We start from the raw sequence: 13,796 nt of genomic DNA on the forward strand, positions 1-13,796 counted from the left end.
TTGTCACTGTTTTTTGTGTTGAATATATGCTATATGGTAATTTATGGACCTAATAGGTATCTAAAGCCATAATGGGATCAAAATAAATAAATTATGTATTGCGTGAAATCAAATCAGTAGGCATAAGACTCATATCCTTAGTCTATGCTGCCTGATCATCAGTCTACAAGCACTCTTTAATATTAGATAACAGGTACAAAGACATTCAGCTGTGCTGCACTGAAGTCTGCAGCTGCATGCTACATGCTGCCATGCAACCAGTCCATGCAGAATGTAGGCACCCTATATATAGAAATGCGGAAACCAGTGATATTTTAGGGAGCAGGCTAGCAGACAGGGCCCATTACTTAACATCGTAGGAGCCTACACAACACAAAACACTGTTGCTGTATGTAGGTTTTATTTTATTTGTTTTTTATCTTATATTTTGGAAATGTACATACAGTTTTTTTACCTTTAAATTTTTTGGAAGGCCCCAAGAGAGTGGGGCCCTAAGCTATAGCTTGTTTAGCTTGTACGTAAATCCGGCACTGCCCTGTGCCTCTTCTTAAGAAATCAGCTCATGATTGTTGGAAATCGGTTATAACCGGTGCCATTTTGTACTTGTCACGGAGGTCAAACCTCTATTCTGCTTGGTGGTTCAGAGGAGGCAAACCTATAAGGCAAATCTAAAAATAGCTCTCCTTGCTCATGGTCAAGTCTCTGCCAGCCATTGTCTGTGTGTTCACAATGGGGAATGCTACTGTGGTTAACACTTCTAAACTGTGCAGTAGCCAGTGAAGGTGGAACTGGCTTGGACCCAAGAGGGCCATGGATGGCAGCATTAGGGGCACTGTTGCTTTCCTTCTGCAGGTAAGGGCTGAAGGGCAGAGGCTCAGCTAACAAGTCCATGGGACCCACCAACAGACATGGACAGCCAGAGCTTAAAGCAGGGTGGGGTGCAGAATGGACAGCCTCCAATCCTGATCTCCTTTTCTTTTTAGACACCCTGATTCCCCCTCCTCGCAAAAAGCCAGCTATATGACTTTCCTCTTGCCTTTTCACACTCCCATTTATCATCTCTGTTGACCAGAGAACACAATGCAAGCAGGAGAGCAGCAGGTATGCAGCAAATTAGCATCCAGTAATGCACTTAATACCTAGGTATTCCGAAAGCAAGACAGGACTTGTACTTTAAGCTACACACAGACTGTTCACATGTGGAACTACAATTCCCAGGTATGCCTTGCTCCCCACCCACCCCCAGGATAAGCTGAGCACTACAGAATTAGAAGCAGAGCCTGCAAGCTTTTGCTTTTTAAATGTCTATCTTACAGATGACCAGTTATAGATGTGATTATGATTAACAGAGTACAAGAGTTATTGCAAGGTGGATATCTGTTTATATATATATTTTTCTCTCTCTCTCTTCCTTCCCTCTGGTAGGACATTAATGAGATGGTACGAACGGAACGCCCAGACTGGCAGAATGTCATGTTGTACGTTACAGCGATTTACAAATACTTTGAAACCTGAGAGCTGGAATAGCAATAGAAAATGTTGGGGAAGCACAATCCCAGCACCACACACTAAGCTCAACCAACACCTCTTGACTTTGGATGAAACTCTAAAACAGCATTCTGAGTGGCTTTGGTGAGCAAGGTTTCGTTAACCCAGCACTTGGGCAAACCCAAATAGCTAAATGAGCTGGATTAAATTATTAGCCTGTGAAGCCTGAACTTTACAAATGACCCTGTAAGGCCAAGTGTCAAAAAGCTTCCAAACTTCCGTTGGTGAAGAGCGAACTGAATGAGATGCCACTGAATCGACAAGGCTGAAACGTAAGGGAAGGAAGTCTCTAGGACTGTATTGCAAGACTTTTCTTCATGGAAAACACCTCTGGCGGTTGGGTGGATGTTCTGCTTGTTGCTCCTCACCTAAGTACAGGAAAAACTTTTAATCATCACCTAGTTATTGCCTTATTCTATCTCCAGCTCCTCAAAGTGCACAATTCTTATAGGAAGTACAAGGGTGTCTTCTCCCATTGAGTTCACCTGACTGAAGAATGGTGTCAAATCTTGGCCTACTCTCAGTGCACAAAACGAAGAGTCTGTGTTTAAGCCTACCTCTCTTCTCCATGGCTTCCAACTTTATTACTGGATGGATTCCAGCCTTGCACATTTGATTCCCAACTTTGAGGATATTACCATGTGCAGGTGATTGGACACACTGCAATTTGTTGTGCTTCCAAGAGAATTTAGCTTATATGGAATTTACTTTTATTTGGCAAAGTGTAACCTTTCCTTTGCAGGAGCTCAGATGATGCATCACCTGAGATTAAACTGGTTGAAATGATTGTTTTGATCGTTGGATAGGTTAAGCTCCTATTCAGAAGAGAACTTTCTGCAACTAGCAATAACTGCTTCTTGCCCCTACGGCCTGCAGGTAGCTTTGCGGTGTGTTCTGATCTGATTGTCTGCCAAAAGCAGCAGCAGTAGCTGCTGCCTGTTCCCAGGTTTGTCTAAAAGGGCCTTCCATGGGCTTCCCTTTCAGGAATGACTTAAATGAATGGAGCATACATAGGAGCAGCAGCCATGATTCGTAGATTGTGCCTGCGAGCTGAAAATTGACCTCCTATAAGCCTAGTTTAAAATGTGGGGTCAATGCTGGCAAGAGAAGAAAATGCAGAGTTCAGGACATTTGTACTGTGGTGTTGAGTCCACTTGGCACAACTCTCTGGGAGAAAAGCATTAAAGCAAGTGCCTTACTTGGCTCTGAGGTAAGAGGAGCTCTAATTGCAAGGCAGTGCACAAAAGACTTCAGACATTTGGTGGTAGCAGTGAGGCTTCTATTGTTCTGTCCTTCTCTAAGAAGGCCTCAGCACCTACCATCTTTTTCCTAGATGCAGAGCAACTGTTAGTCCCCCCCAAGTGGAGACCCAGTTACTGCTGAGGGATAGGGATCTTTTGAGTCCCCCATTTTGATGAACCCCATATCCCTGTTACTTATAGATGTATTTAGCTTTCATTTTTCCCCAACAGCTCAACTAGAAATAATCCTCTTTCTTTCTTTTTTTCAATCCTTTCTGTGTGCCTGGAACTCTTAAAGGACACTTTTTGAATGTCATAGGTATATGAATGGTCACGAATGTAGCCCCGGTCCAAGGTCTGCTGTGAAAGAGTCACTATGACAGGAGCAGGTGCCAAACTGAATTTTGGGACAAGTCGGAATAAACTTTGAACCTTTCATTGTGCCTCCAGTACCCCCTGCCTTGTACATGGTTTCATAGCTCAAGGAATACAAGCAAAACTTACATGTGGCTATAAAATGGCTGGTGAGCTCCCATTGCAAGTGTTTAAATTCAACTCCTACTTTCCAGTGGTTTTTCTCCTTCCTCTCAAATTGTGAGGCTAATATCAAAGGTTCCTGCAAATACCTAAATGACTTTGGCTTTTTGAGTGAACAGAGTTAGCATTTCCCAGTTAGGGACAAAGAGTTGCAGATTTTTTAGATGGAACTCACCCTTCAACCCCCCCCAAAGTCCCCCCCCCAACTTTTTGCTAGCCCTAAAATGAGGTACTAAAGATCATCCTCGCTGTGTTATGCTTTCTTACTGTTGTGGTACAAAGGAATTTGCTTCAGGTCCCTTGCTTGTGAACTTAAGATGTATTGCTCTACAGGTGCACCTCTCTTTATTTATTGCATTGCAATTGAAGAAGCATTTTTTTTCTAGTGAGCTGTCTTCCTCCTACACTTGACAGCATCTTATTTTATGGACTTTGCTTGAGTCCAGTGGTGACGAGACTCATCTTGAGCAGAATCCTGCTTCTAAACTCTTCCTCTACAGCCACAGGGGAGAGCTGATCAGGAGGGCATTGATGAAAAGAGGACTGAATTGTGCAAGGAAGTGAAGGGCAAAGGCAAAAGGACTGAAGAGTGGGAAACGTTCTGCAGATGGAGCACAAGGAAAAGAAAAAATGTGTTTCCTTGCATTGATTATCCAAAACCTTTTATGGGAAAGACTGAACTACCAAGAGAGATGATTTCATCAAGACAAGAAGCACTCAGAGGGATGAAGGAAATTAAGTTTTAAAAAACACACATCCCATTTTGCAAAAGAAGAAAATCTTTGCTCTTGGTTAGATAACAAGCTACATAAGTATTCTTCCATTCTTTATTCACTTTTTAAAGACTGATTAACATGTTACTGTAAAGTACATTTCTTGCTGGTTTTGTTTTTGTTCTATTAAATATTTTTAATATACCGTAAAAACAGCCAACAGTGTGCCTGGTTTTTTTTAATCACATTTCTTTAGATCCTGCAAATGTCCTCGCATTTTAATGTTTCTGCTTTATAAAAAGAAATTAAAAGGAGCTTTAAACACAAGCAAGTGAAAACAATACCTGGCAGTTTGGGGGATTCTCTTGCAGACACTTTAGTGAGGTCTTACCTGGGGTTTTGTCTTGGTCTTTGTGTTAGATGAGCAAAGGTGATTTGAAGGCATAGCTATCTCTAACCTCTGTCTCATAAACTACACAGGAGGCAGCAGCGTGAGGTGCTTTTGTTCAGGGTTCCAACCACACTCATCCCCAGCAGTCAGCATACTCAGTACTCATTTAGGCAGGAGGAGGGGTGTGGGCACACAGTCCCTGCTGACTACATTTTTTACTTCTCTGGACTCTTCCATCCCTGGGATCATTTTTTTAATTGCTTCTCTGTGCGAACCAGGAAATTGCCTATCCAGACCGTAAGTTGGTTCTTGCTTCCTTCCTTCTTTCAGTCTCTCTTCCTCTGGTCTCCTGTTCCAACCCCTCCATTCTTCCCACCTAGTTTCCAGATTTTTTTCCTCTCAACCATCATTCAGCATTCTGTAGGCGCTGAGCATGCTCACACCGCAGGATGATGTTCAAAGGGTACTCAAGGTTGTTCTCTTCCTCCAAGGCAGCGATGCTTCCAAATATCAATTTCTGGAAACCAGGGAAGGAAAAAGTGTTCTTGTGCTCATGTTCTGCTCCCTGGTTTCCTGCAGGCTTATGGGGTGGCCACTGTGAGAACAGGTTGCTGTACTAGGGCCATTGGCCTGATCCAGCAGGCTCTTCTTGTGCTCTTAAATCTCGGATTTCTGCCAAGCCTACTGGTGCCTCCTTCTTGTGAGTGCTATTTTGGCTCCGTGGCAAAAGGATTTAATTGGCATTCGACTCAAGGGTTGCTTATCACTCAAGGAAATATTCGCACACCCCACCAAGGGAATAGCCACTTCTGCAGTGCTTAGTATCAATATATATATATCCTGCCCTCCTAGTGCTTACACAACACTCGTGGCAGCTAGAAACAATTAAGACCAGCTGTAACAATAATATTACTCAAATATAGCAAAATGGAGACAGGTGCAGCAGGTTTTTAAATATCTAGAAAAGCCTACCTAAGCAGGAAAGGGGTTTGCCATACAGTGAAACGGTGGGCAAAGAGTCCTACTGGTTGGGTTTGTGCACAGAACAGGCTCCTTTCATCCCCATCAGCTGAGCCTCCACCATAGATCTTAGGGCATGGGCAGGAAATGGGTCTGTAAGCCATCCTGCACCTAAGCCAATTAGTTCCTTAGAGGTCATCACCAACACGATAGGTGCCTGGAAAGGAATTTATAACCAGTGCAACCCTTGCAGGAAAACTAGTGTGATCCCACCTGGTGGACTACGGGGCACTAGGTGTACTTCACATCCTTATTGGGCACTGATAAGCATATCTGTGTCTAGCAGACTCTGAACGCAGAAGCCGTTAACTTGTTTTTACATAGGAGATCCTAAATGTTCTAAAGGGAATCCACCCATAACCCATTCTCTTGTTGAGAACGTACAGGACTGAACCAGAGTGGCTTAAGTTCTCCCTCCCTTCATAACCAGAAAAGGCCCTCATGCAGAAGTCTAGTATTTTTCCAACTTCCCAATTTTCATCCTACATGTTTGCCAGCCAGGTGCCCATCAGCTATTTTGAACTACAACTCCCATCAGTCCCTGCCAGTGTCACCATGCTCCTATCAGCCCTAGCACACTGGGAGTTGTAGCCCCAGATAGTTGGAAGGTACCAAGTCGGCAAAGGCCATTTTAACAATATTCACATCACCACTCAAGTGCATGTGTGACATGGTTCCTCCTTGGGCCATGCTGTGTGACTTGAATAATTATTCCTCCAGTTCTTTGCTTGGGAAATGTATCTGTGGTTAAATAACATCTCTTCCCACAGCTTATCGCGGCTTATTGGGGAGGAAATAGGACTTCCTGCTGGGAGTTTACTAGCCAGACTCCATTATACCTGTGTGTAATAAATATTGAAAGTGCATTGAAGTTATTCTCTGGGAAACATCAGTGAGGCTGGAAGCCAACCAGCCCTTGATGGTGGGACAAGTTGGGTTTCCATCCAGACTGCGAAACAGCAACACTCACACCTTGGCACGTCCCCTTTCTTGCTTAATGTGAAGTGGTAAAGTTTTAAATTGCTCCTTACCTACAGCTACCTCCCCATTTGTGAAAATGAACCTTTTGCTGGGGTTTCATTTCCTTTCTGTTCAGCACATCTTCTCTTTTGCATATATTCATTTATTGTTTTAAAGTAAGATACAATTCAAAAATTGCCAAAATAATACCAAATCAGCAGGTAAGTTTTACAGTGGAAAAATAAGACCAAACACAAAAGCAATCCTTTTATGCCAGGACATCATAGTTAAAAGGCAAAGGAAAATATCAGAGTCACGCCAATTAAGACTAATTTGAAAATAAAACTGAATAGGTGACAAAGTAAAAGGAGACAACCACCACCAGCTATTTACATATATGTATGGGGGGGGGGAGTTCGTATTTTTTTGCATTATATACAGACTTAATGAAACATAAAAGATGATAAAGTTAAGTCTTCTGAATTTTTGTAATGTGAATGAGGATGCTGACTTGTTAGCATGTCCATTATTCTGAGGTCTAGATGTTTTCTTTATGAAATGAGGAGCGAGTCAGCCAGGACTCTCAAATGTGTGATTGCAATTAGATTTGAGTGGGTTTGGAATTGCTAGGCACCAGACAGGCATGTCCCATCCTTGCCGACAATGGCTTTATACTGTCTCCATGCAAGTGGCGTTCCAGGCACTCTGCCTTTGCCCCAGACTGGCCCGGAATACATAAACCGGAAAATGGGAGCAAACCACATTCGCATCAGTGAGAAGACCAGCATGTGAGGCTGTTGGTATGATGTGGCCCAGTGCCAGCTCTATTACTGGAAAAAGGTAAAGGTACCCCTGCCCGTACGGGCCAGTCTTGACAGACTAGGGTTGTGCGCCCATCTCACTCAAGAGGCCGGGGGCCAGTGCTGTCCGCAGACACTTCCGGGTCACGTGGCCAGCGTAACAAAGCTGCATCTGGCGAGCCAGCGCAGCACACGGAAATGCCGTTTACCTTCCCGCCAGTAAGCGGTCCCTATTTATCTACTTGCACCCGGGGGGGGGGCTTTCGAACTGCTAGGTTGGCAGGCGCTGGGACCGAGCAACGGGAGCGCACCCCGCCGCGGGGATTCGAACCGCCGACCTTTCGATCGGCAAGCCCTAGGCGCTGAGGCTTTTACCCACAGCGCCACCCGCGTCCCCTTACTGGAAAGCAATGTTCAAAAAACCTGAAACTGCTGCTTTTCATGAAGCCAGGGGTGGCTAACTAGTGGTTCTCCAGATGTTGTCACACAACTGGTCTTCATCAGCCTCAGCAAATGGAGCTAGCAGTCAAAGATTAAGGGAGTTGGTAGTCCACAAGAAAAAAAAAGAACTTCTGATTCTTCATCTGTCATTTATATATAGACAATTATTCAAAACATCCACTCCAAGATAACACCCAGCAATTCCACTTTCTATAAACCAATATTTTCTTCCAACCTCAGACCCAGATACCATCAGTTCATTTTCTTTCTCATGCAAAAAGTCCATTAGGGGCTTCCAATCTTTAGTAAATATCGAAGACGATTTTTCTATGATTAAACACATCAACATTTGTCAAGCTCAATCCTGTTAATGTTTGCTCAAATCAAAGTCCCCCTGTATTAAACGGAGCTTACTCCCAAATTTAAGTGTGTTTGTTACAATTATTTATATCCCGCCTTTCAGGATACAAATGTAGTTTACAAGAAACTTCATTTAAGAACAGCAACAGCATCAAACAATGGCCTGTTTTGCACATAACAGTAAGCCATGTTTAAGCTTCACTATAGTTAACGCTGAGATGCCTGGCAGATGGTCACTTAAACCTTGGTTTATTATTTTCCCCACGCGTCTCTCATTAAAAGAGACATTAACCAGGAAGAATTACTCTTCCATTGCAGCCCTGTAGCTTTGTGGCTCCTTAAATGACATTGAGGAAGAGATGCACGCTGGCACATAACACTAAGGTATGGTTGACGTTAACCAAGGTTTGTAAAGCAGTCACAAACCTTGGTTAACAACCTTTAAGAATAGCTAATAAACCATAGTTAAACTGCTGGGCTGGGTTCACACATAAAGCTAAGTCAGAGTTTAATAAACCATTGTTTGGTGTTATGTGCGACCCAGGTCAATATCGGCATATAAAAAGCCATCAGGATCCTTCCCAAGGAACCGTTGCTGGTATAAAGGTCCCTGTCGTTGGAAAAGGATAGTCCAGTTTAGAGCAGACCCTGAGGCTGTCTTTGCTCGTCTGTCCTCTTCCCCAATCTCATAATCCTCCCCCAAAGTCAGCTGTTGATGACAGATGGTGATGTGGGGAGGGAGAGGAAGGTTCAGTTGGAGCTGGCTCCTATTGCGTCTTTTGCTGCAGCCTTCTTTTTAGGATTGCAGCGTAAAAAGATATTTGCTCCATAGCAAGTAGGCCCTGCGAAGTCCAATGTATTGAACTATATCCCACAGTTCTGAAATGCCAAGAGTGAAATTAGGTGAAAGGCAACAGTCACAGCATTTGCCTGTGTTAAAAATAATTTTATAGCCCACATTTTTTTTTTGCTGAGTTCCTGTCATGATGCAACTCTTTTCCAGGTTAACAAAGGATGCCCTCTTGGTGCTTCCTTAGATAACAAATAGAAACATTGTCTTAGAGAAGTCAGATGATCCTGACTGCTGATGTCCTTCTCGTGGCTTTCAACAGTTCTGTCATTGTGTAAAGGTAAACTCTTAGGCATTGTTGAATGTGTATATATATATGCATATATCACATGAATATATGATAAAGCGGCCTATAAATCTTGTAAATAATGAAAAGAGCCGTGGCCGAGGTGAGCTTCTAACCGAGGATCCAACTTCGCTTCTCTGCTGAGCCAGCTGCAAAGGAGGCTTGAGGTGCGGCGAGACTCCGCTAGCACCAGGCTCCCCTCTGCTGCAGAGGAAAATCCCTGCAAGTAGAAAGCCAGCCCTACAGGCCACGTCCCTCCTCCTCTTCCCCGCGTGCCCCTTTTGCTTGCGCGGGATGGGGTGCTAGACTGCTAGAGTCGCTCTTCTGAGTCCCGGCCCGGTCGCGGCTGCTCCGCTACCCACGCCCCCCCCCCAGCCCCACAGAGAGCCAGGAGCGCGTCCCGGCAGAGTCCCCACCCCCGAAGCGCCGGGCTGCCTGCTGGGGGCGCCCTTGTCGGGAGGAGGCGCGCCCCTCCGAGGCGGACCAGGGGCCGCGTGGTGCGGCGGCGGGCCGGCAGGGGGCGCGGCGGCTGCGCCTCGGCGGAGCGAGTGGCGGGCTGGTCCCGGGCGGCGGCGAGGCGAGGCGAGGCGGGCGGAGTCGGCGCGGAGCAGCGAGCCGGGAGGAAGCGGCAGGTGAGCGGGCGTCGGGGCTTCGCGGGACTTTTTATGCCGGGGAGGGGGCGCCGTCTCCTGCCTTCCCAGGCGACGGCAGGACCATGCTCTCCATAGGGGGGGGGAGTTTGTGGGACCCCGGAGGCAAAGTTCCTCTGCCTCTGCCTCAGTTTCCCCTTTGGCGAGGCCAGCCCCAAGGCCGGGTCTCGCTGGGGAGAGGCTTCGCTGGTGTGTGTGTGGGGGGGGCCTGGATCTTCCCGCACAACAGCCCGGCGAGGGAGGCTAGGTTCAAGAGTAGCCCAAGGGGAGCTTGCCCCCCCTTTCCTGTCGATGTGGGGGCAAGAAAACCCAGGGCCCCCTGTTTGCCGACTGTTTCTGAAGGAGCCTCAATCCGGAGATCCGAGTAGGGCAAGAGCAATGGGGGGGGGGGGGCGATCGGTCCTCAGCACCAAGGGGCCCTATCCTGTGAGGGTCCAGAGATCTAATTCGAGAGGCGATGATGAGTAGGAAGCAGAGAGCATGTGAAGAGAAGTCTTCTTGGGGGGGGGTCGTCTAAGGATGCTCCAGGGCCGGGACCCCCGCATGGGCCGGGAAAGGGCTGCTGCTGCTGCTGCTGCTTGGTTTTGGCTCAGGGCAAGTTCCCGAGACCACCCAAGTTCTGGGTCTAGAAGGGGACCTACAGGGCAGACCCTGAGGGCGTCCCTCCTTGAGGAAACCGTGGGGTGGAGTGGGATAGAGGAACACCCCAGCAGGAGAGCCCCCCACTTGGCATGCAGAAGGGTGCAGGGTCTTCCCAGCTCGGAGGATAGCAGAGCCACAAGCGACAAGTGGAGCTGTTCTGGGGTCAGGATCCTGCAAAGCCACTTGCTAGGCCTGGATAGGAGGCTTCCTCAACCTGGGACCATCTAGATCATAGAATTGTAGAGTTGGAAGAGACCCTGAGGATTATCTACGTCCGACCCCCTTTCAATGGAAGAATTTGCAGCTGTCTAATACGGGAATCGAACCTGTAACCTTGGCATTGTCAGCACCACTCTCTAACCAACTGAGCTGTCCGGGCTGATCTGCTTTACTAGCCTTCACAACATATGGAGGCACCATTTTGATGTGTAGACAGTACTGATTTATATGGGCATCATGGGCTTGGCCAGGGGAAAGGCAGGGAGGGGCAGCTGACCCCCCCCCCATAATCAATAAGAATGCATAGCAAACTGAGCTTCTGTCCCACCTAACAAAAGGTCTGCCCCCCCCCAAATCCTGGCTACACCCATGGCAGCTTCTTGTGCTTCCAGCACCAAGAAGCAGCAACTGCACAATGGTCCCCATTTCAGGGTCCGATCCTGGGTTGCTCAAAGTTTAGGAGCCTTCCTAGCTCAGTGACAGAGCATACAGAGGGTCTCAGGGTTCAGTCCCCTGCGGCATCTCCACGTAGGGCTGGGATAGGCTCCCTGCCTGAGAGCTGCTGCCAGTCAGTGTAGGTAACAGTGAGATACGCAGAGCAAAGGTAGGAGGTGCCTTCCTGCGTTCCATTGTCCAGCACGTTGCTGCTTGAGTGTGGCAAGCATCAATGCCATTGCTCTCCATCTGTGAAATGGGCCCATTTGGGGACAAACCTGGCAGGGGGGTTGTGAGGGTGAAGCTTTGCAGAGGTTGCTGAAGTCCCATGCATCATGTTCATCATGGAGACATGCATGGATCCTTTAAGGGAGGAGGGAGTCCAGGTGGTACATTGCACTGAATTCATTACTCAGATTGAAGCATAAAGTGCCTGGGGTTCTAGTCTAGGGGGTTCTAGACAGTTACCTTCCAGTAGACACCCCCCCTTTCCTCATGGCTCTTCCTCATCATCCAGTTTCCTTGCAGAAAGTGGGTCCTCCCTCTGCACAGCGCTTAGCAAGCTAGAGGAGACCTGATATTCACCCAGCAGCTCACTCTCCTGTTTTAGTTTTTGCTGTACAGTGGTACCTCGGGCTACAGACGCTTCAGGTTACATACACTTCAGGTTACAGACTCCGCTAACCCAGAAATAGTGCTTCAGGTTAAGAACTTTGCTTCAGGATGAGAACAGAAATCGTGCTCTGGTGCTGCAGCAGCGGGAGGCCCCATTAGCTAAAGTGGTGCTTCAGGTTAAGAACTGTTTCAGGTTAAGAACGGACCTCCGGAACGAATTAAGTACTTAACTCGAGGTACCACTGTATTTTTGTAAAGTAAATTTCTGGGTAAAGTTGGCTTTTGCTTGTCTCCGTCCTCAGTAGCCTGAAAGTTTCCTAAAATGCTGGTGCGCAATGATGCCTTTTGCTGTTTGGTGAAGCTCTTGGCTTAAGGGAGGAAGAGGATTGATCCTGCAGAGAGGTGATCTGGTGGCCAGGGCCATTGGTTAAAGCAGGTGGATAGGAAGCCAGGGCTGTCACCACCCTTCCTGGCTGGTGTGTGTGTTTGTGTGTGTGTGTGTTTGTGTGTTTGTAGGAAGACCAGGAACCAGGGGGAGATGCGGACAGTAAGTAGAATGTATCTGGAGCACAAGGAGTTCTGTGCTTGTCCTGGGGAAGCTGGAGATAGGCAGAATGGATAAAGCAAAATCTTTTACTGGACCCGAACCAAAGAGTCTAGTGGCCCCTTGAAAGATTAATGTGTTTATTGTTCTCTGAACTTTTTCTCAGCAAAATCCTTCTGCCGAGAAGAGTTGGGGCGGTGTCAGAGGTGTGGGAGAGAGAAGATGCATTGTATAGTAAATCAATTAAATAGGGTTTTTTTGGGGGGGGTTGCAAATAGTCTGGGTTTTTTCATGAAAGAAGCCCCCTGCCCCCCACCAGCACCACGCTTGCCACCTCTTTCGGATCGTGTTCCGCAAATGGATTATGCCAGGCAGCTGCAGACAGCAGGAAATGGGGACGAGGCTGCAAAATTGGATTAGGGTGGTGGAAGAGCCTCTTGGATTGAATCTCCATTAAAAGATCAATGCGCTTAACTATCATTTTAATATAATTTGTTTAAGATTAAGAAACCCATTTTAATGTGGCAAATAGATTAGGCTGCAAGATGCCAAGCAGGCTGGATCTGGGCTGGGGTGAAAGCTTCTGGGCTGGGGGTGCCGCATAGGGGAGGAGAAGGTGCAGATGTTCGTTTATGGCAGGGGTGGAGAGGCTCAGGCCTGATGGGGAGAAGCAGTGTTGGCCCCCAGGCATCACTAACCTTCCCAAAGCACTCTTCCCAAGAACACACGGCCTCTTTGCCAGGCTACACCCTTCCCTGGCGGTGTTTTGCAGCCTCCTTGGGTGCTTGTGGCTGACTGTGCTGAGATGGAGAGAATATAGAATCATCTGACTCACACATGGGTGGAATGTTGTTGTTGTTGTTGTTGTTGTTGTTGTTAATTACCCATCCATCACCCTAAGGTCCCAAGGTGGGGTGCATAACCTAAAATACAGCAATAATTAAAAAAAACAATTTTTCAAAACTTACAGTTACTAGAAAAAGCCATCACAAAACATAGGGGGCAGGTCCTGAAAATACGCATCTTGGGTGTCAGAGGTGCACTGACTATACATCAGGATAGACCTTTCTGACAGCAAGAGCTGTTTGACAGTGGAACGGACAACCACAGAAGGTGGTGGACTCTCCTTCCTTGAAGGTTTTTAAACAGAGCTTGGGTGGCCATCTGTCAGGGATCCTTCTTTCGCTGTGATTCTTGCATGTCAAGGGGTTGGACTTGATGACCCTTGGGGTGCTTTCCAACACTACAATTCTCTGCTGCTGTGATTCTCCTCCGCCCCAGTGACTGATTTAGGGGAGTACGACTGGTTTGGTTTCACTGGGCACTGAGCCTTGGGGGTGCTGACGGGAGGGCCACAACTATGATGTAGAATGGAAAGTGAGTGGTGTTGATGGGGGGGGCACCGGATTTTGGCATCACACAGGGTGCTTCTGAAATAATAATAATATTAATAATAATTTATTATACCCCGCCCATCTGGCTGGGTTTCCCCAGCCACTCTGGGCGGCTTCCAATAGAATATTAAAATACAATAGTCTGATAAA

General features: G+C 46.9%; 2 protein-coding genes across 6 annotated transcripts in view; both read left to right on the forward strand.

Annotated features, from left to right (window-relative positions):
- SPECC1L (sperm antigen with calponin homology and coiled-coil domains 1 like) overlaps positions 1-3,508 on the forward strand; it is a 50,099-nt gene extending 46,591 nt beyond the window's left edge. For 2 of the 3 annotated variants that reach the window (XM_053369194.1, XM_053369196.1), the window contains exon 16: positions 1,426-3,508. In XM_053369194.1, coding sequence (XP_053225169.1) covers positions 1,426-1,515 — 90 coding nt within the window. In that variant the 3' untranslated portion in view covers positions 1,516-3,508. Of the gene's footprint in view, positions 1-983; positions 1,277-1,425 lie in introns of those variants that run through there. The other variant, XM_053369195.1, reaches the window with a different exon arrangement.
- Positions 3,509-9,718: 6,210 nt separating this feature from the next.
- ADORA2A (adenosine A2a receptor) overlaps positions 9,719-13,796 on the forward strand; it is a 29,274-nt gene continuing 25,196 nt past the window's right edge. Inside the window, exon 1 of one of the 3 annotated variants that reach the window (XM_053369197.1) lies at positions 9,719-9,779. The gene's annotated coding sequence lies outside the window, so the exon portion shown is untranslated. The remainder of the gene's footprint in view (positions 9,780-13,796) is intronic. The other 2 variants (XM_053369198.1, XM_053369199.1) reach the window with 2 other exon arrangements.

Source organism: Podarcis raffonei, chromosome 16 (genome assembly GCF_027172205.1).
Source record: "Podarcis raffonei isolate rPodRaf1 chromosome 16, rPodRaf1.pri, whole genome shotgun sequence".
NCBI classification, from domain to species: Eukaryota; Metazoa; Chordata; class Lepidosauria; order Squamata; family Lacertidae; genus Podarcis; species Podarcis raffonei.